Source organism: Gopherus flavomarginatus, chromosome 5 (genome assembly GCF_025201925.1).
Source record: "Gopherus flavomarginatus isolate rGopFla2 chromosome 5, rGopFla2.mat.asm, whole genome shotgun sequence".
Taxonomy (NCBI): Eukaryota; Metazoa; Chordata; order Testudines; family Testudinidae; genus Gopherus; species Gopherus flavomarginatus.
In genome coordinates, this window is record NC_066621.1 from 94883098 (window position 1) to 94905462 (window position 22365).

General features: G+C 40.1%; 1 protein-coding gene across 8 annotated transcripts in view; it reads right to left on the reverse strand.

Annotated features, from left to right (window-relative positions):
• Nucleotides 1-22365, reverse strand: part of NUMB (NUMB endocytic adaptor protein) — a 130362-nt gene that overhangs the window by 55990 nt on the left and 52007 nt on the right. For 6 of the 8 annotated variants that reach the window (XM_050957132.1, XM_050957139.1, XM_050957136.1 and 3 more), the window contains one exon: nucleotides 4127-4269. In XM_050957132.1, coding sequence (XP_050813089.1) covers nucleotides 4127-4252 — 126 coding nt within the window. In that variant the 5' untranslated portion in view covers nucleotides 4253-4269. Of the gene's footprint in view, nucleotides 1-4126; nucleotides 4270-7563; nucleotides 7710-22365 lie in introns of those variants that run through there. The other 2 variants (XM_050957134.1, XM_050957133.1) reach the window with 2 other exon arrangements.

Genomic DNA, 22365 nt, shown 5'->3' on the forward strand with positions numbered 1-22365 from the left:
TCAAGTCATTCAACATCCCATCTCCATTCTATTTATCTGAAAAAGCAGCACCTGCCCCTGGAAATTTCCATTACATGCATCTGAGGAAGTGGGTATTCACCCACGAAAGCTCATGCTCCAAAACGTCTGTTAGTCTATAAGGTGCCACAGGATTCTTTGCTGCTTTTACAGATCCAGACTAACACGGCTACCCCTCTGATTCTATTTATCTGTTTCCCTTCTCAGTCTCAAACTGCCTCCTTTCCCTTACCCACAAGGGCAGAGATAGCAATGGTGGGAGCTTTAGTGTAGCTAAGGTGTCAGCTGCCACCAGTCTTTTCTTTATCATATTGCCTAGACTTGCTCTGAACAAGGTGAACAGTGATAAAAGCCAACAGCAGCTTTTAGCTTCTGAAATTGCAGAAGTTTTAGGAAAAGAGACTAGTGTAGCTGCAATTAACTACAGATTTAAGAATTTTAAATCTGACTACAACATTTACAAGAGGGTTCAGAGAAAGCTAGTGCTTTTAAATTTTCTATTTCCCTCTATGCAGTTCCCCATTCCAGAGCAAAAATGACTGCAAAGTAAGCAGAATACCACACTAACATTAGGTAAAAAAGCAGAGCCTGATAGCTACATCTTACCCCTCCTCAATCTCTACATTTCATCCCCTTTACAAAGAAAAGGTAGACATATAGCCAACACTTTAATTGACTTTAGTTAGCCTTTATGCTAGCAATAGGCTCATTTCCAAAATAAAGCTCAGTGATACAGGTTAAATAAATTGTTTAGTACTAATATTTTAAAAATACTAAGCTCCACATAGCTTCAAGTTCCAAGTGTATGTTTTACTTCAGCACAGGACATTTTACAGCCTGTTGTAACAACATTACATGGATGATTCTCAGCTCTCTGCCAATTAGACTAGTAAAATAAGCCTAATCCTTTTAAGACTCTGAATCCATCATCATAATTGTTCAGTAACCTTTTGGGCATCTCAAAACAACAGCTAATGGCAGACCAAGGCAGCAGTATTGTCTCCACAGCATAAGTACACTTTAACACAAATGCTCTCTCTCTCTGCAACATCCACTTATGGGTTATTGAAATGGAAGGTCCGGTTTCTATTTTCACAGTGTATCAGATTGTTGGGATCTTTGGAAAAAAGTCAATTTTAAATGTTTTGTTCTCCACTGATGTTCATCAGGAAGCAGGAACACCCATTTAGATATAAACCCATACACAACAGCATGCTTTCCTGAAGTATAGTGCATTATTGAACAGCCCCAAGAATTGTCTGACAGGATGCGCTCCTTCAACAGGGCAAGGCTATATTCCTCTAAAGAACAAAATATAATTCCACCCACCAAACTAACAATTTCAAATTTGGTTTATCTTGTTTGCTCATAATGGCATACTTCCTCCCTGTATCTGTTAAATACTGGTCACCATCCACTTTAAATCCCAAAGCTAATAAACCATTTTCCATTACTGCCCATCTCAATGCATAGTGTACTGAGACACAATCAGAGCAATTTGCTATCACCATCAATAGGTCTGGTTAACTTCTGCAATTAGAATTCAACTTCTCATCTTAAATCTGAATTCAAATATGAACTCCATTATACACCAGTGGAGCAAGTAAGCCTGCAGAGGGGAACCTACCTGCACAAGTAGTATATTTATTCAGTCATTTTTTCCAATAGGAACACCAAAAACCGACTCAATTCTACAAGTTAGTTACAGCATAGATCAGGAAAACATGGCTTTGATAAAGCTCCAGCAACAGTACATGATGTAAAGAATCATTTATTTGCTTACCTTTTTACCAGAGGATACTCATTTACTGTTGCATTGTTTTTAATCTTTGGGAACACATGCCCAAAGATAGGTGCATCTTACAATTCTATGAAACAAGCATCTGCCACTACAACTGAAGATCCTAACTTGTAGCATAACACTTATGACATGTGAGAAGCTATTCATGCCAGTTCAACATGTACTGATCACAGAAGCAGTTTCACTTTGAGTTAATCCAGATGCCCAATAGACTAGAAGTTAGGAGAGATCCTAGCTTTTATACCTAGCCTCTTACAACATCTTATTAGAACTTTGAATCATGCATATTCTATTTATTACAGCCCCTCCCTTCTAGTCTAAAGCTAAAACACAGTATTTACATAGAAAAGCTTAACAAATAGCCAACATACATGTGCTTCAGAAGCCTCAGTATTTGGGGATACTATATATTACAGTTTTAAAGTAGCAGAAAACACCTGTCTCTCTGAAAGGAGCCTTTAAAATGTCATTTTCCTTTCTGTGTACTGGCATGTAATCCTTTGGTGTCCAACATCTTAGAAGCTGACCAGTTTCTAGAGATTATTGTGGAGCTACTCAGGGTATGTCTATACTGCAATAAAAGATCCATTGCAACAAAAAGACTGACTGGGTTCATAGGGCTGAAAATGTCAGTATACACATTTGGGCTTGGGCTGGAGCCCGGGCTCTAAAATTCTGAGAGAAGGAAGCGCCTCCAAGCCCAAGCCTGAGACCTCTCCCCTCATGGGGCTTCAGAGTCTAGTCCAAAATGTCTACACTGCTATTTTTTTTAGCTCCGCAGCCTGAACCCAAGTCAGGTGACCTGGGTTCAGAATCGCTGCCATAGGTCTTTTACTGCAGTGTAGACACATACTAAGAACGATGTTCCTAGTGGTGGTCAGAAATCCTCTCTTGAGGTAGGGTAGAACCAGGAAACCTTCTTGCAAGTCATCCTAACCATCCCAGCCCCCCCTATATCATGAAGCACCTGCATATCCTGGCCTACCCAACTTGTTCAGCCTAGGAACAGTCAGGCAGGCAGAGGTGGCATATGAGGCTGACTGGGCACTAGAAAAAAAAAAAAAAAAAAAAAACTCTTCACCAGCATTTTGAGACAGGTAAGAAGGAGGAAAAGCCAAGAACTGAGAATACACCTCAGTCAAGGAAAAGCAGGGACCAGTAAAGGGGAGCGAGAAAAGAAGGGATAGAAGTAAAATCTGCTTAGGGTCCTCAGACAGACTGTATTTACAGTACTTGTTCTGAGGGTTCAAAAAGGTTAATTCCAATTTTAAATATTTATATACTTGATCCACTCATTAAGTCGCTGTGCATACAATCTACACATCCTAATATAGCAGCATGTCTTCCCAAGACTGAACATCTGCTCACACACCAAGAACTTGAAAGACTATGTAATACCTGCCACAACAGTAATGAAGAGTTAATACTAGATCTGGAGGCTAAATTCACTCAGTAAGTGTCAAAGAGGGGTTTAGTATTGCTGTAAGTGCAACTCATAGTTCAGTCTTAACATTTGAGTCCCTACTGATGCCTCCATAATATTTTTTTTTAAATAAAACATAGCACTTTCCTGAACAGCCTACAGGTACGCTTGGAAGAATTAGATTTTTATTGTTAAACATCAGTAAACATTGGTTTGTGTGTACCATTGCAATCAATGAAAAAATATTTCCATCAATCAAAATTTACAGATAGGCTAAAAGAAAAACTATGTTTGAGAACTTAAGAGATTGATTTAATGTTATTTACTTTGCATATTTTGACATGCAATGTTGATAATCTGTTTTAACCACTATACAGCTTTAACTCTTTGAATCTCAACATTTGTTATTAAACTGTCTGTCCAACAGGATTTCCCACAAAAGTTTTAAAAAAATAAAAATAAAAAAAAAGTTTTAAACCCATAATTTGTGCATCAGAAAATTTTAAAAAACTGCTTAAAAATTACCAATACTGTCCATTGAAATTATAAAAAAGTAAAAATCGAATTCTGCCAAACCAGTCTACAAGGTTTGCAGACACTTGTATTCAGCCAGAGAATAAAAGCAAACATATTTCCCTGCCCAACTAGAAGACTTCTTTCACTCAGGTAATATCCATACAGAAAACTCCCGAGCAATCCATTTTCCAAGGCATTTGTTGTACAATTCTTTTTAAAAGACTGCATCTAATCACACGAAGAGGTTTGACCATGAAATAGGTCAATATGTAATAAGGAACTCAGTGACTTATGCCTGCCAGAAAAAATGTTTGCCTAGTAATGCATGGCATGAATGGCTAGAATGAGAGAAAGGCACAAACTCTTACCTTAACTGGAAAGCTGCATTTTCCAGTGCGAACCCCTTCTTCATCTGTCTGCCATTGGTGTGGCCTACTAGCCTCTGGGACGTAAACATCTTTCTTTCTCCTAAAACTCTGCCGTAGTTTGTTCATTTCTCAGTTTTCACGTCCTAGAGAAGAAAAATATATTTCAGCAGGTATCAAAATTAAGTTCTTCCACAGTTCAGGCCACCAATATCACCATATGCTATTTTGTGGAGAATCTGGGCTTCTACAAAAATAGAAGGAAGTCTCTCAAAGGAAAGCAGCTTAGTAAACAAGGAGCCAGCTAGAGATGGGATCTGAGAAGGCTCTGCTTGTAGAAGGGTATTATACTCAACTAGCCAACAGCAACATCAGATGGGATAAAGTAATGGTAATCTAGAAGGAACAAGCTTGACAGCCCCCTTCCATCCTGAAATTTCTAGACACTTCCAAAATGAAGTCTCCCTTTTGACCAGGAGGTTTTAGAATGCAAACAAAACCAAAACAGGCAAGCCAGGTGACACTTGCACATGCCTCTTTAGATCAAGGGGTGATTCCCAGGAAGCATGGGGATTGTGTGTCCAAATATGTGAGCTGCAGGGCTTTGAAAGCTCGTTTCAAAAGCAATTTGAAAAGAGTACCATATTAAAAACTTACATGGAGAAAATTTCACAGCTGACATTTTTGCTTTCCAAATAAAACTATCAGACACTGAGCTACATGGAAAGTGATTCACTTTTGTCTGTGTTTACAATTCCTGACATCTCAGCAGCTTGAAATCCTCAAAGAACACAGCTATCACATAACTGAACACAGGCAGGGATTAAAAAAGTTAAAGAAACTTGCTACCAACCTCGCTCCTAGTCAACCTAGTTTTCAGAAGAAATGTCAACCCCTTTCCATCTGCCATCACTAAAGCACTCTGGTGATTCCAAATGACAAAAGGCCTGAGGTTTGTCATTAACTCCCCCCCTCAAGCTTTGTGCAGCTGTCACTTTTTGTTATAAATTAATATGGTAATTGGGCAGAGCCGTTCTCCATTGTTTTACATGGGTGTGGTGATATTAATGAACCCAGACAAAGGAAATGAAATTTTGGATTGCCAGTAAGTATGTTTCCCTAGCATTCTTTATTTTCCTATAGCCTATTTTAAAAAGTGACACTGTCAAAATCATCATTTAAAGCTCTCTTTACTTTTTCGTCTTTATGATTCAAGCAATAAGGCATCAAGCAGTATGCTTGTTCCTGGAATAGGGAATAGGAACGCCTTGCCAGAGAATGCTGTGAAGGCCAAGACTGTAACAGGGTTCAAAAAAGAACTAGGTAAGTTCATGGAGGATATGTCCCTGGGCAATGCTCTGGAACTGCTCCCCACAAAGCCAGTCAGGACTTTGGGGAGCCTCCTCTCCCTTGGAGCAGACTTTTTCAGGGCAAGAAGCTCACACGTCTTCACCTCCTGGGTCTCTCCTTGGAGCATTCAGCATCTTCTGCCCCTCCGTGTGCTTCCCACAGTGAGCCCGCCCCAGCAGGGTCCTGGGGAAGCCAGAGGGTCCTGCACCCCTACTTTGCAGTCAGACATGACTCTCAGCCAGCCAGTAAAACAGAGGTTTATTAGATGACAGGAACATGGTCTAAAACAGAGCTTGCAGGTACCGCGAACCGGACCCCTCGGCCGGGTCCATTCTGGGGCCCAGCAAGGCAAACCCACACCTCTGCCCTCACTCCTTGTCCCCAGCCAGCTCCAGACTCAAAATCCCCCTCCAGCTCCTCCTCTCTGGGCTGTGTCTCTGTCCCAGGCCAGCAGGTTACCTGATCTCTGTCTCCAACACATTTAGCATCCCCTTGCAGGGACGGGGAGGGGAGGGCCTGACCATTAGTTGCCAGGCGACAGAGGGTTGGTCAAGTCCATCAATGGTTATTAGCCAGGATGGACAGGGATGGTGTCCCTAGCCTCCATTTGCCAGAAGCTGGGAGTGGGCAACCAGGGATGGATCACTTCATGATTACCTGTTCTGTTCATTCCCTCTGGGGTACCTGCTATTGACCACTTTCAGAAGACAGGATACTAGGCTAGATGAACCTTTGGTCTGACCCAGAAGGGCTATTCTTATGTTCTCCCCATAACAACGTGCTGCCCCCTAGGGCAGTGGTGGATGGAGGAATCAGACTTGCACCCCAAGATAGTGGGATAGAGTGGGATTGTCTCCGCAATTTGTGATTCCTCACCGGCAGCTACTTGAAACAATATTGTCCTCATTGCTCTTTCCTCTCCCAAAAGTCTCCTTAATTTTAATAAATTTGCAAGGGTTAGTAGTATTGGGCTTATCAAACACGTTGGGAGTAAGCACAGAGCTCAAACACCAGATCAAAAGTGATTTAATCCTTAAAGAATTTTGTAATGGGGGTGACTTGATTTTTGAATTTGTGGTTGGCAAAACTGTAAAGCAGTTTGGTAGTAAAAACAATTTTAACAGACGAGGAAGTGTAAAACTAGTATGTGATATAACTAGAGCAACATCAAACATGGATTTGATTAACTAAAAATAAATAGGATGTGAAAATGAGAGCACCCTCAGCACCTGCATGCAAAGAGATCACATTTCTTATCACACACTCCGCTGACGACTGACAAAGTTAATCACGCCAAACAAGTAACTCCTCCACATTCATGAAGTCCTAACTAGGTAAGTTCAAAGTTCTTTGAATAATAAAAAAAATGCCGAGTGTGCAAAGCAAACTGCAGAACAGTTCTAAAGAGGATAGAGTAACATTAAGTTTGAATTTTGCTTTACCCATGAAAAACCTCTTTAAGATAAAAACATGCAGATTTTAAGAACTGCAGCCTCAAGAGCCTTAGGGAATATGAATTTCTATAGGAGCTGGGCACTTAACTCCCACAGGGTATGTCTGACCTGCAGCCAGCCCAGGTCAGCTGACTCAGGCTCACGGTGCTCAGGCTGTGGGACTATAAAATTCCATTGTAAACTTTCAGGTTTAGGTTGAAGCATTGGGACCCTCCACTCTCCCTTGTGAGGTCTCAGGGCCTAGGCTCCAGCCAAACCCAAATAGTTACATTGCAGTTTTATAGCCCAAGTCCAAATCAGCTGATGGAGGCCAGCTCTGGCTGTGCCGTGGGTCTTTTATTGCAGTGTAGAGGTTGGTCTCTTCTGAAAATTGCAGCCTTCTATTTTGTCTAGGGATTATTTTATACTAAGAGGCAGAGTTAACCAATAACCACAGAGTAGGACTGGTTGAAAGTTTTCCACCTCAACTGTTACTAGAAGATCAGTTAAAAACCCAAACACAATTTTTCGTGAAAGTGTCTTTCTGTAGAAATTTTAATTTTCTGTCAGAAACCCAAATAGGCCAAACCCCAAAATATTTTGGCAAAAAACAATTTTGTTTGCTACATTGCCTCATGGAAGTTGTACTTCGGTTACCTCATCTCCCCCATTCTCCTCTATGGATCAGGCTCCCCACCTGAATTTCTCCCATCTTGCCCCACAGCTATGGGACTCCATGATGCACTTCCTCCTCCAAGATGGGAGACTGATGCATCATTCCAACCAGATTTATTTCAGCCAGAAAGCTCAGCCTACAGAGGAGAAAAGGAACATCAGAGACCCCTGAAGTACATCTTCCATGAGGAACTATGGTAGCATTTTCACCAAAATATTTTGAATTTTCAGCAAAAATATTAACGTTTTGTGCAAAAGACAAGCCCATTTCCCAGGGAGCTCTAGTTATGACGGTGTGCTTTCACAACTTAGTTGCCGGAATTGAAATGGACCCTCTACAGCAATAGAAGCTATTACCTACTTAGGATTAATTTCTGTCCAACTAGTCAGAACAACCATTTGCCGCAACAAAGAAAAACAATGGAGAACTGAAAGAAGCTGAACTGTTATCAGAATCACCTGACAGCCCAAAGTAGTTTGTCCTACAAACAGCCACCTGATTGGCAATGCACATCATCCCTGTCCCGTCAGATTTAAAATTTTAAACAAAGCTAATGTTAAAAAATTATATAGTACACAGGTTAAGAAAAGAGTGTCTGTACATCTGGATAAAGTGCTTAGATTTACTCAGATGTTAAAATAAGCAATTCACACTGGATGTATATCTGAGATTCAGGAAACAAGGACATGGATTGCTGTCACTGTGACAAAATGCTCAAATTCGCATGACAATGTTCTCTAAATGATAATTTAAAAACCCTAGCATAAAAAAAATAGAAACTTAGTGTCCCTCCCCCCTAAGTCATTTGCAGATTCTTGGCACTTTCATATAGTTGTAACAGGTATCCAAGAACATTATTGGAAATCCTCCTAGTCTAGCCCAGGCTAGTGATTTATTCTTTCTGTACCAAATAGATAGACACAGACATATCTATAGAATGGTTTCTATTCCCTCTCAGGGGCTATCATGGCTAAAAATCAGCTACTGATTTCTGTACTTATCAAGTTTAGTGTTTTGCAATTTTAGAGTTTTATACGAACATGAAATCAGCCAATTTCCACCTGCTGGAAGAAGGAAGTATCCCATTTGTCTGGGCCAGGACAGGGAACTATGGAGAAATTAAATTTTATATTGTTCAGAGTTCTGTTTAAGAGCCCAGATGGAAAACTTCCAAGTTTAATGCACATAAATATACTGCAATTTGTTACAAAAAGCTGAAAGCTTTGAGGGAAGCAGAACCACTTGACTTAGGACTTACGTACTTTATAAAAATCAGTCATAACAGAGGAACTATTACAAGAGGTACAGTTCAGTGTGTAGATGACTTTGCCCACTGCAGAAGTAATGAGAAAGGAGGGCAGAGAAAAAAATTCTTAAAAATCAAGGTGATTACCCCAAAAAATAAACAGACCAGTTACCCACTAAATCCCAAATTTCTACAAACTAACCAGAGGTCAAATTAAAAAGTTATCCAAGAAGATGAGCCAATTTAAAAATTATTTAATTTTATTTTGTGCACTTGGCATATAGTCAGTTTCACAGTTATGTATTGTCAGTTAGCCTGTAAGTTTCCCCTTTGTGTAGGTCTTTCACACAGCAACAGAGAAGAGGAAAAATCTCCAAAGGCAACTACAAAAATTAAAGAGTTGGCAGAGGGACTCTGGCAAGTCTGGTGTGGGCACCTGAAACTACTTTTAAACTTTACTAAAGTTTGAAATTAGCAGCAGTACAAGTTTCCTCATTCAGAGAGCTACTAGTTAAATTCTCAGTCTGAAGGACTACACAGCCAACCACAAATCTGAAGACTTAATCTAATGAATTTTAAAGTGAACCGGGGTAGTCAAGCCACATACAAATACACAGCACTTTTTCCAGTTGGACTGGAAAGGGATATGATCCATTTTAGACCAAGTCTTGGATTGTGGGTATGGTTTGTGAAACTGTTCAGGGTGCGTGGTAGCACCTGTTGCCCCACCCATGGATTAAACAAATACTGAATGTTTTCCAGCTCCCTTTGATCAAAAAACAAACAGGTCATATAAGGGCACAAAGCACCAATGAAATCTTTAGCCAACAGAAAAGTAATTAGGAAGATCATGAGAGAGGAAGCTCCCTGTGCAATCCTCCTGTTTTGCAAGGGAAAACAGCCTTTAAGTATAAGCCCCTCGAAAAAAATAGGTCAGATTCACTCATCTGACTCCAAAAGTAAACAAATTTCAAAGTAATGGAAAAAACAAGGTTTAAAAAAAACAATTTTTATTGAAAAGATTCTTCTAGAACTGCATAACTAGTCTAGCCTCCACATTACATTGCAAGTCAGTGCACATTTTATGATAGGGCTCTCTTTAAAACAAGTCAAGAAAAAAAAACCTGCAGTTTTGGCTACACCTATTTTAAAGTCATGCCCATGCCCAGTAAATAAATAATATAGCTGCCACCTATCAATGGATCTTTTTTAATAGCTAAATTAATATACACCATCTCTAGCACAGAGTGACAGGTACGCTGCCCCAGAAATTAAAATCTAAATAAGAGTTGGAGCAACAATCATTCTCCATTATTCTGTCTGTAATATGCTTTGTACCAGAGATACTCCATGTTAGGTGTAAGATATTTCCAAACTTCTGATTAGCTACTTTTTGCGGCTTTCTTTCACAGTCTTCTGACATTTCTGAGCTAAGAGGAGATACAAACTGTTGCAATCTCATTGGGAATCTGGCAAGGGGTGGTTGTGTAACTGATTTACAAGGGAAGTAAACACTTGAGACACATTCTTCTACATTGTTAGGAAGATTTGCATCCCAACACAAGGCTTGTGGTCTGTGTTTTTGCCTGTAATAAGGTGTTATTTGATATCTCAAGTTTCATGGAAATGATACTTTGACTCCACAGAGCTTTCACGATTTTACTATGCAATCAATATTGCAGAATAAGTAAACATGAAAAAATATGCACGTATTTCTGGTTTTCCAGACTTCACATTTTAATCTACAAAGAGTTTATGAGATGACGCAACAACCAAAAAGAGTGCTATATATAGTCTCTTATAGAACCTAATGTTTATTGTTGGTGCTTTAATATTACTAAAGTATTAATTTAAAAGACTTGGTTCATAACAGTATTTCTGTTCATCACAAATGTGTCAATATTAAAGGCACAACAATAAAATGCTTGTTTTGAATATTTAAATACATATACATACATATATAAAAAAACTGAGGTCAATTTAATAATTTCAGAACTATTTAAGGGGTATCATAAAACTTTTTTTTCCGGTAAGAGACAGATACAGGCTAAAGAAAATGTTATAACCAGGTTAGTTTGCCTCCAGCCACACTAGGCTACTAAACTGTTTTTTCCCCTGTTCAAGAGCACTTAAGTCACTCTTAAACATCGTTGGGATACATGGTGGTTCTTAAGCTGAGTCCGTAATGGAGTTTAGTGTGGGAAAAACTGACACTATCCCTTCCCCAGACCTACTGGGAAAGTGAACCCTTATTACATTTTATCAGCATCACTGCAATTATTCTTCAGTGTAAGAATTGTGTGAAAGAATCTGTCCTCGCTTTTTATACTAAAATCATACTCTGTATGCTTTTCAGTGCAGAGCTTTGTTTTGAATCAGTTTATTCTTTTTGGAGGCTTGGATGCTATAAAATCTAATGAAATCCAGCTCTGTTCACACTGATGGAAATGGAAGAATGCACCATATGAGCACTCGTTTACTGAAGCATTGCAGTCCTACTTACGCATCACAGTATCACTAACCACATTATACATTACAGGACTTTTCAACCCATTTACCCTTTCATTACCAAATTAAAATCCAATAATGTACATACTGGGGCAAACTTTCTCCTCTAAGATGACAAAACGTTTGCCCTTCTCTCCATTTTAATAGTATATTGGTTTAACAAATCTGGATCAACTCTTTTAGTATGTTTTGTATTTGGCTTTGAGATAGTCAAGTACTTTTGCTTTTCATTTGGGTCGAGGTGGGAGGAAAACAGGGACGGAAGCAGTAATGGGTACACAATGAAGAGAACAATCCTAAGTAACAGTTTTGGTAGTAGCAGGTTGCATACAATGATTTTTGGGAGACCTGTCAGAAATCAGCTCTGTGAGAAGCAAGAGAGTCCTGAGGTTAAGATTGCACAGGTTGCAGAACTACATTCAGATCAAAGGAATGGGGGGTACTCTGGCAGAATACCGCATGAGACTACTCATGAAAGAGTATCAAGCACCCCAGACACCAACATCCACATATGAATTTTGGAAACAGCGGAAGAGTAAGTGAACTCTGTCCAGGCAGAAATGGTTCAGTTCAAGCCAGAACTGAAGAACCTATGCTTGAAGTCTCACTGTGAACACAGAAATAGATGGTAAAGTAACACAGTTGACTGGTCTAGTCTCATTTCCTTTATGACATACCAAATAATTGAACATTACCTGAACTTTACAAAATGCTAACAATGGCACTATGTGTAAAAATAAATTTATTCTTTCCTAAATTTTTACGATTTTGTTATTAGGTTATTAAACATTAAACTAATTCAGCATTAATGGCAATGCAGTTAAAATACCTGTAACTACTTGGCATCCTGCCCCCCCAAAAGGAAGGTCATACTCAGTATATATCAATAGCCATATAAGCATCCATAGATTGTCAATCTGTAGGTGGAGCAAGGAATGGGTTGGCAGATTCAGATATACATTCAAACTCAACATTTAATATTCCATAAGAGCGATACTTTGAAAATGTTGGCAGTGACATAACGCAAAAAGTTACTCCAGACCTTTGTCAAAAGAAATACAGGTTTACAAGAGACCTTTAATATTCTTCTTGCAAGATAAAGATAAAGGATTAAATGCACTGTAGATGTAACAACTACTTCATTTACATATTGAATCCAGTTGCCTACTTGAACTTGTGCGGAAAAAGGAGTTCAGCCAGTGAGAGAGAAAACCCAAAAGCTAGCCACAAATTACTATTCTGAAGCAATGTCCCAAATTATCACATTCCACTATTTTCGTAAACGCAGTGACATATGGTCCTGTATGACTCACTCCCATTTCTAAGAGGGAATTATTAGAGAAGCAATCCCCTTGTTATATATGCTCAACCTGAAATATACCTAAAATATTTTCCAAGACAGATAGCTAGCTATACAGCAGGGGTAGGCAACCTATGGCACGCATGCCAAAGGCTGCATGCGAGCTGATTTTCAGTGGCACTCACACTGCCTGGGTCCTGGCCACCAGTCCGTGGGGCTCTGCATTTTAATTTAATTTTAAATGAAGCTTCTTACACATTTTAAAATCCTTATTTACTTTATATACAACAATAGTTTAGTTATATATTATAGACTTATAGAAGGAGACCTTCTAAAAATGTTAAAATGTATTACTGGCATGCGAAACCTTGAATTAGAATGAATAAATGAAGACTCGGCACACCACTTCTGAAAGGTTGCCGACCCCTGCTATACAGGGTGCTGTGGAAGCTGCCAGACCCATCAAATGTTAAAAAGTAATTTGGTTTTAATTAACAGTTTATATTATTCTAAAATGGATGTAAAATCTTACCTCTGACCTTTGCTTAGCCTTTTGGGAAGCAGTAAGAGAAGTGTTCCTGCTTGGCTGCAATCATGCATGCATGGAATGCTAACAGATCAAACTTCCCTTTCCAACTGAAGGCCTTCTCTTTTAGCCAGATTTATTTTATTTTATTTATTTTATTTTTATTTAATCTCATGAATCAGAATTGTTTATTAAATTTCAATTATGTAGACCCATGGAATACCTTTGAAGGCAATGGTGTTGTATAGGTGCCACAAACAGCATAATTTGGCCTGCCAGAACCATTATTAATGTGAAAAGATGGAAACAACCCAGCATGAATCAAGAACCAGGCCATGTCTACACTACGAAAAGTTTTGTATCCATGGCTATAAAGTCAGGGTGTGAAAAAAACTACATAAAAGCTGACGTAGCTATGACAGCAAAACACCCACTGTAGACACAGCTATGCCAACAAAGGAGTGCTTCTGTCAGCAAAACTGATGTTGTCCAGGGAACAAAACCTTTCTGTTAGCATACTCTGCATCTACACTAAGGGGCTCTACTAAAGCACAGAAAACACTGCTTAAAGTGTAGTGGCATTCGAAAAAAAATACGTTAGGAACCATTAGGAAAGAGATAGATAAGATGACAGAAAATCATCATACTGCTACTATATAAATCTGTTGTGCATCCATACCTTGAATCAGTGGTCCCCAACGCGGTGCCTGCGGGTTTCATGGCACCCACCGAGGATGTGTGTGTGCCCGCCTACTGCGCCCTGCCGCTGAGAAGCGAGGCTGCTGGACAAGCAGCCACTGAAATGCCGCCGAGAAGCATCATCATCAAGAGGCATCGCCACCGAAATGGCACCAAGAAGCAGCGGCATTTAGGCGGTGACGCCTCTTGATGACGCTACTTCTCTGTGGCATTTCGGCAGCTGCTTGTCCAGCGGCCGCACTCCTCGCCAGCATTTTGGCAGCTAGTCATCCGGCGCCCGCCCACACTCAAAGGTTGGGGACCACTGCCTTGAATAGTGCATGCAGGTCTGGTTGCATCGTCTCAAAAAAAGATTAGAACTGGAAAACATACAGAAAAGGGCAACAAAAACAATCACGGGTATGGAACAGCTTCCATATGAAGAGGGATTAAAAAGACTGGGACTGTTCAACTCAGAAAAGATCACTAAGGGGAGACATGAGAGAGATCTATGAATCATAAATGGTGTGGAGAAAGCGAATAAGGAAGTGTAATTCACCCCTTCATATAACATGAACCAGGGGTCATCTAATGAAATTAACAGGCAGCAGGTTTAAAACAAACAGAAGGAAGTACTTCTTCACACAATTCATTGTCAACCTGTGGAACTTGTTACCAGGGGATGTTGTGAAGGCCAAAAGTACAACTGGGTTCAAAAAAGAATCGGAGAAGTTCATAGAGGATAGGTGGGTCCATCAATGGCTATTAACCAGGATAGTCAGGGATGCAACATCATGCTCTGGGAGCCTCTGAACAAGTGACTACTAGAAGCTGGGGTATATCATTTGATGAAGTGATCTGTTCTGTTCATTCCCTCTTAAGAAAACAGGATACTGAGTTAGATGGATCATTGGTCAGGCTGGGTCAGACCATTCTTATAGCTATACCAGTACAGCTCTGTAAACTGAATCCGTGTTGATTAGCCCCTGATTGAGCTGGCAGTTTGCAAATCCCACATTTAAATGTGATGACTCAAGATGCTAAAAAAAAAAAAATCAGGACACTGGTTTAAAAAAATCAAAACAAAAATAAATTGTCTTCTTTTTATTTGCTTTTTAGTTTAGGTCTTTAGGATGTGTTCAGGTAATGTTGTTCTACATTTCTCTAAAGCTGTAAGGGAGATAAGTACATTAAATGGAAGACGAGAGACTCCCAACCACAGGATTCAAGGAATTTGGGCTTTAAGAAAAAAAATCACCAAATATGGCAAGCCTCAAAATCAAAGCACACAAAAGTTAACATTGATTAAACCCACTTTTTACATGTAAATTAAGCACATTTAATTTGGATATCAATCACTGAGAGAAACCAAAAGACCCACAATGCCATTTTTACATAGTTATTTACTGTGATCTCACTTTAAGTGCTTCCTATCCAATCTTAACATTCAGGCCTTGTCTACTCTACAGAGTTTTGTTGACAACAGTTATACCAACATACCGCAACTGCTTTAAAGTGCTGTTGCATGTCTAAACTATGCTTCTTGTGCTGGCAGAGTGCACCCACACTAGCAGCTCTTGCATTGAGACAGAGCAGTGCACTGTGGTAGCTATCCCACTGTGCAACCGGACATAGGGTACTTTGGAAAGGGTTTGCAATGCCTCACGGGGCAGGTACATCACCACATGATGCAGGTTTCTCAATCCCATGGTTCCATGTGCATCCTACTAGATTACCAGCCAGTTTTCAACTGAAGGGGGAGGAGAGAGAGTGTAAGAGTGAGCATGACCATGCTGACACTCAAAGTTCAGACAACAACTAGAACCAACCAATCTTGCGGCAGGGGGAAGGGGTCACCTCTACAGCTACACACACATTAGCCCCCACCTCCCTCCCCGGCTCTGCACGACACAGTAGTCTCTCCCTCTCTTCCCTCCCCGCAGCAGTAGCCCGCCCTGCCTGCCTGCCGCTGTGTTCCTAGTACCCTCGAGTTCTCCCATATCCTCCTCAGTCCACAAACCAACGATCAATCCCTCCTCAGTACTCCAGGCAGGAGAGCGTGTTGTTGTTTTCCTGCGGGCATGTTCAGCATATGAGCTCTCCATGCAGAGGAATGTCAAAGCCTCCTGGAGCTTTGAAAGGGAAGAGGTGCATGCCTGCAGGGCAGCAGAGTTCAAAACAGCGAGCAGAGCTGTCACCGCAGGCATTGTGGGATTCTGGAGGAGGCCAGTTACATTGACGTAGCAAATGACAGCATCTACACTGACACTTTGTTGCTTTAACTTTGCCACAAAAAAGTCTGTGCCTCTCATCAAGGTGGTTTTATTTTGTCGGCAAAACAGACAAGTTTTGCCACAAAAAGTAGCATTGTAGGGTATGCACCTCCACTGTTTTGTCAGCAAAAGCTGCCTTTTGCCAACAAAACTGTCTAGTGTAGACAAGGCCTTAGGAGCTTTTTGTACGGAATACGAAAACTTTACTCAGTGTGCCAAGTTCTTTGCTCCTCAGAGGCTCAATCTGATTAATGACTTCTTAAAATTTATCTTAAATCCCATGTAAAATTTTACTCTCCACTTTTTTGACCAAATGAAGTTATTCTGTATTTTCAAACTTCACAAAAAGCTTTTGATAATAGGGAGATTTTTTTCCTCCAAAACAGCAACTCCATCAAAGCATGCCTCCCCTCATATGTCCTTGCACTGCTTGTCAGGTCAACATTTTTCAGTTTGAGCATTTGCTTCAGAAATGAAATGATCATCCAAGGTCTTGCTGAAGCTCTATCCTAAGTGAGAGCTCACTGGTACAAATCCACACAGTCTGCAGCATTTTAAAGTTTTATAAAAGGTAACCCATTCCAACCAAATTTGGAATGTGGTGGTTTCAGTGAACCGAAAGAAAAATTTATTTGCACAGTGAGCTATATGCAGTTTTAGTTTCACATGTAGAAAATAGAACTAAATTCAAAGAGTAAGAATTCCCATTCCTTGGAGCAGCCAACTGAACTAGCAGCAGTGGCTGCAGCACTACTCAGGAGGCCCAGAACCCAGTGTACTAGGTCCCCAAACAGAGGCCAACTGAGACAAGAAATAGTATCCCCATAGATACAAGTGTAAAGTACAGCCACAATGGTCTTCAAGAGAGTTTTATTCAATTCTTAGATCACGAGACTGATTAGAGGAGAGAAAAATCTGGGAGCAACAGAAGGGGCACAAAGCAGTTTTACCTATAGTCAAAATAACTGAAGATAAATTGACTCATTTTCCAAGAAGACTGAACATCCAGTAAAAACTGCAGACTGTGTTACTAGGTTTTCATCTCAATTATGCTAGGACAGTGTCCACACTGTCCTAGGCACTTTCCAGATATGACAACATAGTACCTGCCCTGAACAGTTTGCTATTTAATGTTTAAACAATAATTTTATTTTCTGGACACATTAACATTTGTAGGCCTGTCCGCTTCATAACTCTTTTTCAGAATACCTCTTTTTGGAAAATTTACCAAGAACCTGACAATATTTCACAAGTCTGTTTCCTTTAACAAAGGAAAGACAATTGGCTAATTAATTTGAGATATCATAGTTATACCTTCCTCTACAGCCACAACTAACAGTAGAGAAATATGACAGGTTTCAGAGGAGCAGCCATGTTAGTTTGTATCCGCAAAAAGAACAGGAGTACTTGTGGCACCTTAGAGACTAACAAATTTATTTCAGCATTCTGTCTGTATCTGTACGAGTTTTTTCATGAAGTTGATGGATTTCCACTCCATACGGCTAAATGCAGTGCCCTGCATAATGACAGGTTCCAGAGTAGCAGCCATGTTAGCCTGTATCAAGTTTTCAGGTCCCCACAGCAGCAGAAAGATAACGTTTTCAGTGGTAGGAATCTAATTCTGAAAACAAGATTAGAGGTTCTTAACAACCGTCTACACAAACTTAAAAATGAAGTTTCCAGTAAAGGTATCCTTATTTAATAAGATTAAACCCTGGACATAATATTCACCACTTTCAACATTAGGCTACATCTCTTAATAAGTTTCATATAGCCTCAACATGTATAGTAATGATACACATTACATTCTTCATGACTGCACTAGAACATAAAACCTAAACTCTGATCTTAAACTTAACATACATGTCAGCCATATGCGCACTGGTGAAGTGCATTAAGTCCCCCCACCCATGCAGAAGTTATGGGATCTGAATATAACTATAGGGAGCCGGTGCTTAATTTTGAAAGTCATGTCATTTATTGATGTGCCTAAGTAGTATTTGAAAGACTAACTTTAAGAACGCTTTATTTATTGAAGTCTTGACCTAGATGTTTTGTGGCAGGAACTGAGAGATATTTCCAAAATGTCAAGTATGGTATAGGAGAAGTTAATATGCATTATATTGGTTGTAGGAAGTGATGTCAGCTTTTGCAATTTTGTCAGTCTTGCAATATTAGCTGTTTTTCTTAAAATCCCAGCTCCTTGATTCACTTGATTTTATAAAGAATCTTAGCTTTCATTTAAGTTGATAGCTCTCATGGTTGTAGAGAAAGGTTTGAAAACATTAACTATAAAGGCTCAAAAACCCAGAATGCAAGCAAAAATTCAAAGTGTATCCTTTAAGAGTTCCATGATTATTGGGGCCTGGATTATGATTTTTGACCACTGATCAGGAGAAACATTCCTGCATCATTCCCAACCCAAAGTTCGCTGCCCCCTCTCCCTACCTGACAGGGATGCCAATGCTGTTCTCTTCCCAGTTCTCTCTCTCTCTCTCTCTCTCTCTCTCTCTCTCAACCTTCAAAACAATCCCAATTCCTCCTAGTAAGGCAGCTGCTTTTATTGCATCTAGCCAACGTTTGATAGAGTAGGCAAAGAAAATACATATTTCTCCACAATTAGCCACCCAATTTCCATCCATAGCCATCCTGAACAGGAGAATCAGAGGTTTCTAAACCCTGGATTCTCTCGCTCTCAACACAGAGTTGCATCCAGTGAGCAACTAGTATCACTTTAAGAATGGATATCCACATTGATAGCCACAGACACTTATACTTAAGACTACTACTACTGCTTCATGAATACTTAGATGACTTTCCCCAAAGAATTAACCCAATGGAACATAAAGCTGTCACCTAGAGGAGGAGGATCACTCATAAGCCATCCTTCAAAGTACAGATGGAGCAGACTGATTAAAAAAATAAATAAATAAATAAATAAATAAAGCCCTTTCAAAATGGTAGTTCAACTACAGAATAGTTAAGTGGTAAGGTTTCAAATGCAACAAACAATTAATAAGAGCATGAACCGCATAGCCTTTTATATGCTTCTCTGGAGAATCTACCCAGAGTTAGAATTAATTTATTCTTTCTACAAGTCTGTCATGCCTTCATCTGTTTGGGGCTGAATATTCTTTGTTTAGAGGAAATTTATCAGAAATCAAGAGATACTAAAGGCTCATCTCAGACCTAACCAATTGCCCAAGACACTTATCACACTTATTTTTGTATTTGTATATTAAACAACTCCTTAAAACACTGGAGAAGAGACCTCAATTAAATTGTGGAAGTTTCTGAAATAAAAATGAAAGGAACGTGGAGACAAGGCAATAGATACACATTTGATTGATAGAGTTCTTTAAAAATCAAAGTTCATAGACTTTAAAGTCAGAAGGGACCATTATGATCATCTAGTCTGACCAAACAACTTTGAGACAGGAGTGTGGAAAACAAGCACAGCACCCTCCTGCCACCCCTCCCGTATTTAAGTTTATTGATTATAATAAAATCATAATAGCTCTGTTTATGGTGGGAGAGAACAAAAATTTCAATTGCTATTGATATAGCAAGTCCCAAGGCATCAGACTTTCCGGAAATTGGCATCCCTTCCTCAGTTAATTCACTTCATACAAGTAACCATGACAAAGGTTTATTAGTTATATTACTAAAATTAACAATGTCATTACACCTCTGCAAATCTAGCCTACTTCATTGTTTCTGGTGATTAGTCAAGTAATTATGTCATATAGAACAGAGAACTCAATCCCTTTTACAATATGAAACTTTTAATATGAATATTAATCAAAGCATGGGAGGAATAGCCAAAAGGTAGGTAGATAGTATATCAATGGACGTAGTTTCCATAATTAGTCATAATAATTTTGCCTTTGCATCATCATGGCAACAAAACTGTCTCAGGTTTTTGATCAGTTTTATTATACTAAATTGCAAATAGGGCTTATTTAACATTTAACTAGCCAGTCCACATTAGTTCATTAATAAAATTACACCAAAAAACCTATGATTAATCTGTTTTTCCCAGTAACTGAACCAGACTGTTCTGATCAATAGAACTGAACTATACAGTAAATTGCACCAAGGCACACTTCATTGTGTCGGCTTTCAGACAAGATTTAATCTACAGTTATTTGCACTGTAGTAACCAAGTCCTTGAACTACAACTGCTACAGGATCAGCATCACCTGCTGAGAGAGTAAGCGCCTCACCTTTGTTACAGTATTTTTCTAGCTGCATGAGTATATAAACTTGATATAAAGTAGTTCTGTTCCATCAGTATTGTCTTTCACATATTTTATTTGAGACTTCTGGCCTCCTACATTTAGTATACCTCCTGCCCATCTCCCATGTCAATAGCTCCTTTTTTCATGGCAATACAAGTAGTTGTGTTAATTTTACCTCTTTCTAATAAAAGAAATCTTAGAAATGAACACTTCATTAAATCAGTGCAGGTCTTTGCATATATTTCCCTTGCAATACTGTACCCAAATATCTCAAAGCAAGTCTTTCAGAAAAAACCCATAATGTTTTCAGACAAACCCTATAACGAATACATTTAAATTAAATCCTTAATGAAATTTAACATTGATTTGCAAATTTAAATGACCTTGCATTATTCTGCAAAAAGCAGTTTCAATTAATCTAGAAACTGATGAAGCTGCAAGCATTATGCAACCCATGTCCAGCGGTGCCTCCAGGCACCAGCGCTCCAAGCGCGTGCCTGGGGCAGCAAGCCGCGAGGGGCACCCTGCCAGTCGCCGTGAGGGCAGCAGTCAGGCTGCCTTCAGTGGCATGCCTGCGGGAGGTCTGCCAGTCCCGTGGATTTGGCAGCAATTCAGCAGCAGGTACGCCGAAGCCACGGGACCCGCAGACCTCCCACAGGCAAGCCACCAAAGGCTGCCTGACTGCCGTGCTTGGGGCGGCAAAAAAGCTAGAGCCATCCCTGCCCATGTTATAAGTGCAAATACGACAATGAACATGTTATCTAACTAGATTTTAATTTTCCATCAAAACACTACTTGGGGAACACTAAAGTTGATCTGTACACTCAAAATCAGGAAACGCCAAAGTTAAGGTTGCACAAACATTAATGCTGTGTTTTTGCGTTATGATACAGACACTATTTCTGAAACAATTTATAGGGTTGTTTTTCATGGGATTAAAGTAAAGATTAAGAGAATTCTTTGATCACAGCGAGTGAACTGTTTACGATTATCGTTTTTGACATCAAGAATCAGCAAACATCAGGACATACTCAAAGACTGCTTTCCATTTCAGTATGACACTGCAAATCATTTGCATCTTATCACAACTATTGAAACAACCTTCGTTCACCTGTGAACGAACTGAAATACCCCAAGCCACTTGGTAAAGCAGTTTTTAATCAAAAAGCATCAGGTCAAAGCTACAGAAATACTGTATGCTGCTGTAACACACCAACTAAGTTACTGCATCTAAATGCCAATCATTGCAGAATGAGTTGTTGGCTGAACTAAAGATCTCAGAAGGAGGCCTGCAGAGAAAGGCGATGAACATTTGCAGTTTTTTTCCAGTTATAAAGTTACAATATATTTCATACAAAGCATGCCATGTAAGATGATATATGAAAAGTCATGATCTGTTGAAACTCACTGTTCTGCCTAAATACGTATACTGTTTGTGTTAGGACTGCCAGGTGTCCAGGTTGCAACCGGATCACCGCTCAAAAAGGGACCCTGGCAGCTCTGGTCAGCACTGCTGACCGGGCCATTAAAACGTCTGGTTGTGGTGCAGGCAGGCTCCCTACTCACCTCCTCACAGCTCCTGGACATGTCCCTCTGGCTCCTAGGTGCAGGGGCAGCCACGGAGGCTCCAGACACTGTACCCTCGCAGCTCCACAACTGTGGCTAGAACCTGGAACCACCTGAGGTGAGCCCACACCCCAACCCCCTGCCTCAACCCAGAGCCCCTATCCACACCTCAAACCCCCTCATCCCCAGTCCCACACCAGAGCCCACACCCTCAGTCGGAGCCCTCACCCCCCCCCCCCGCACACTCAACTCTTCATTTACGGCCCCACTCCAGAGCCCGCACCAACCTTCCCCAGCCCCCTCCCACACACCAAAGCCCTTATCCCTGGTCCCACCCCCAGAGTCCTCACACCCTCCCGCACCTGCCCCAGCCTACTGAAAATGAGTGAGTCAGCAAGGATGGGGGAGAGCAAGCGACTGAGGGAGGGAGGATGGAGAGAGTAGG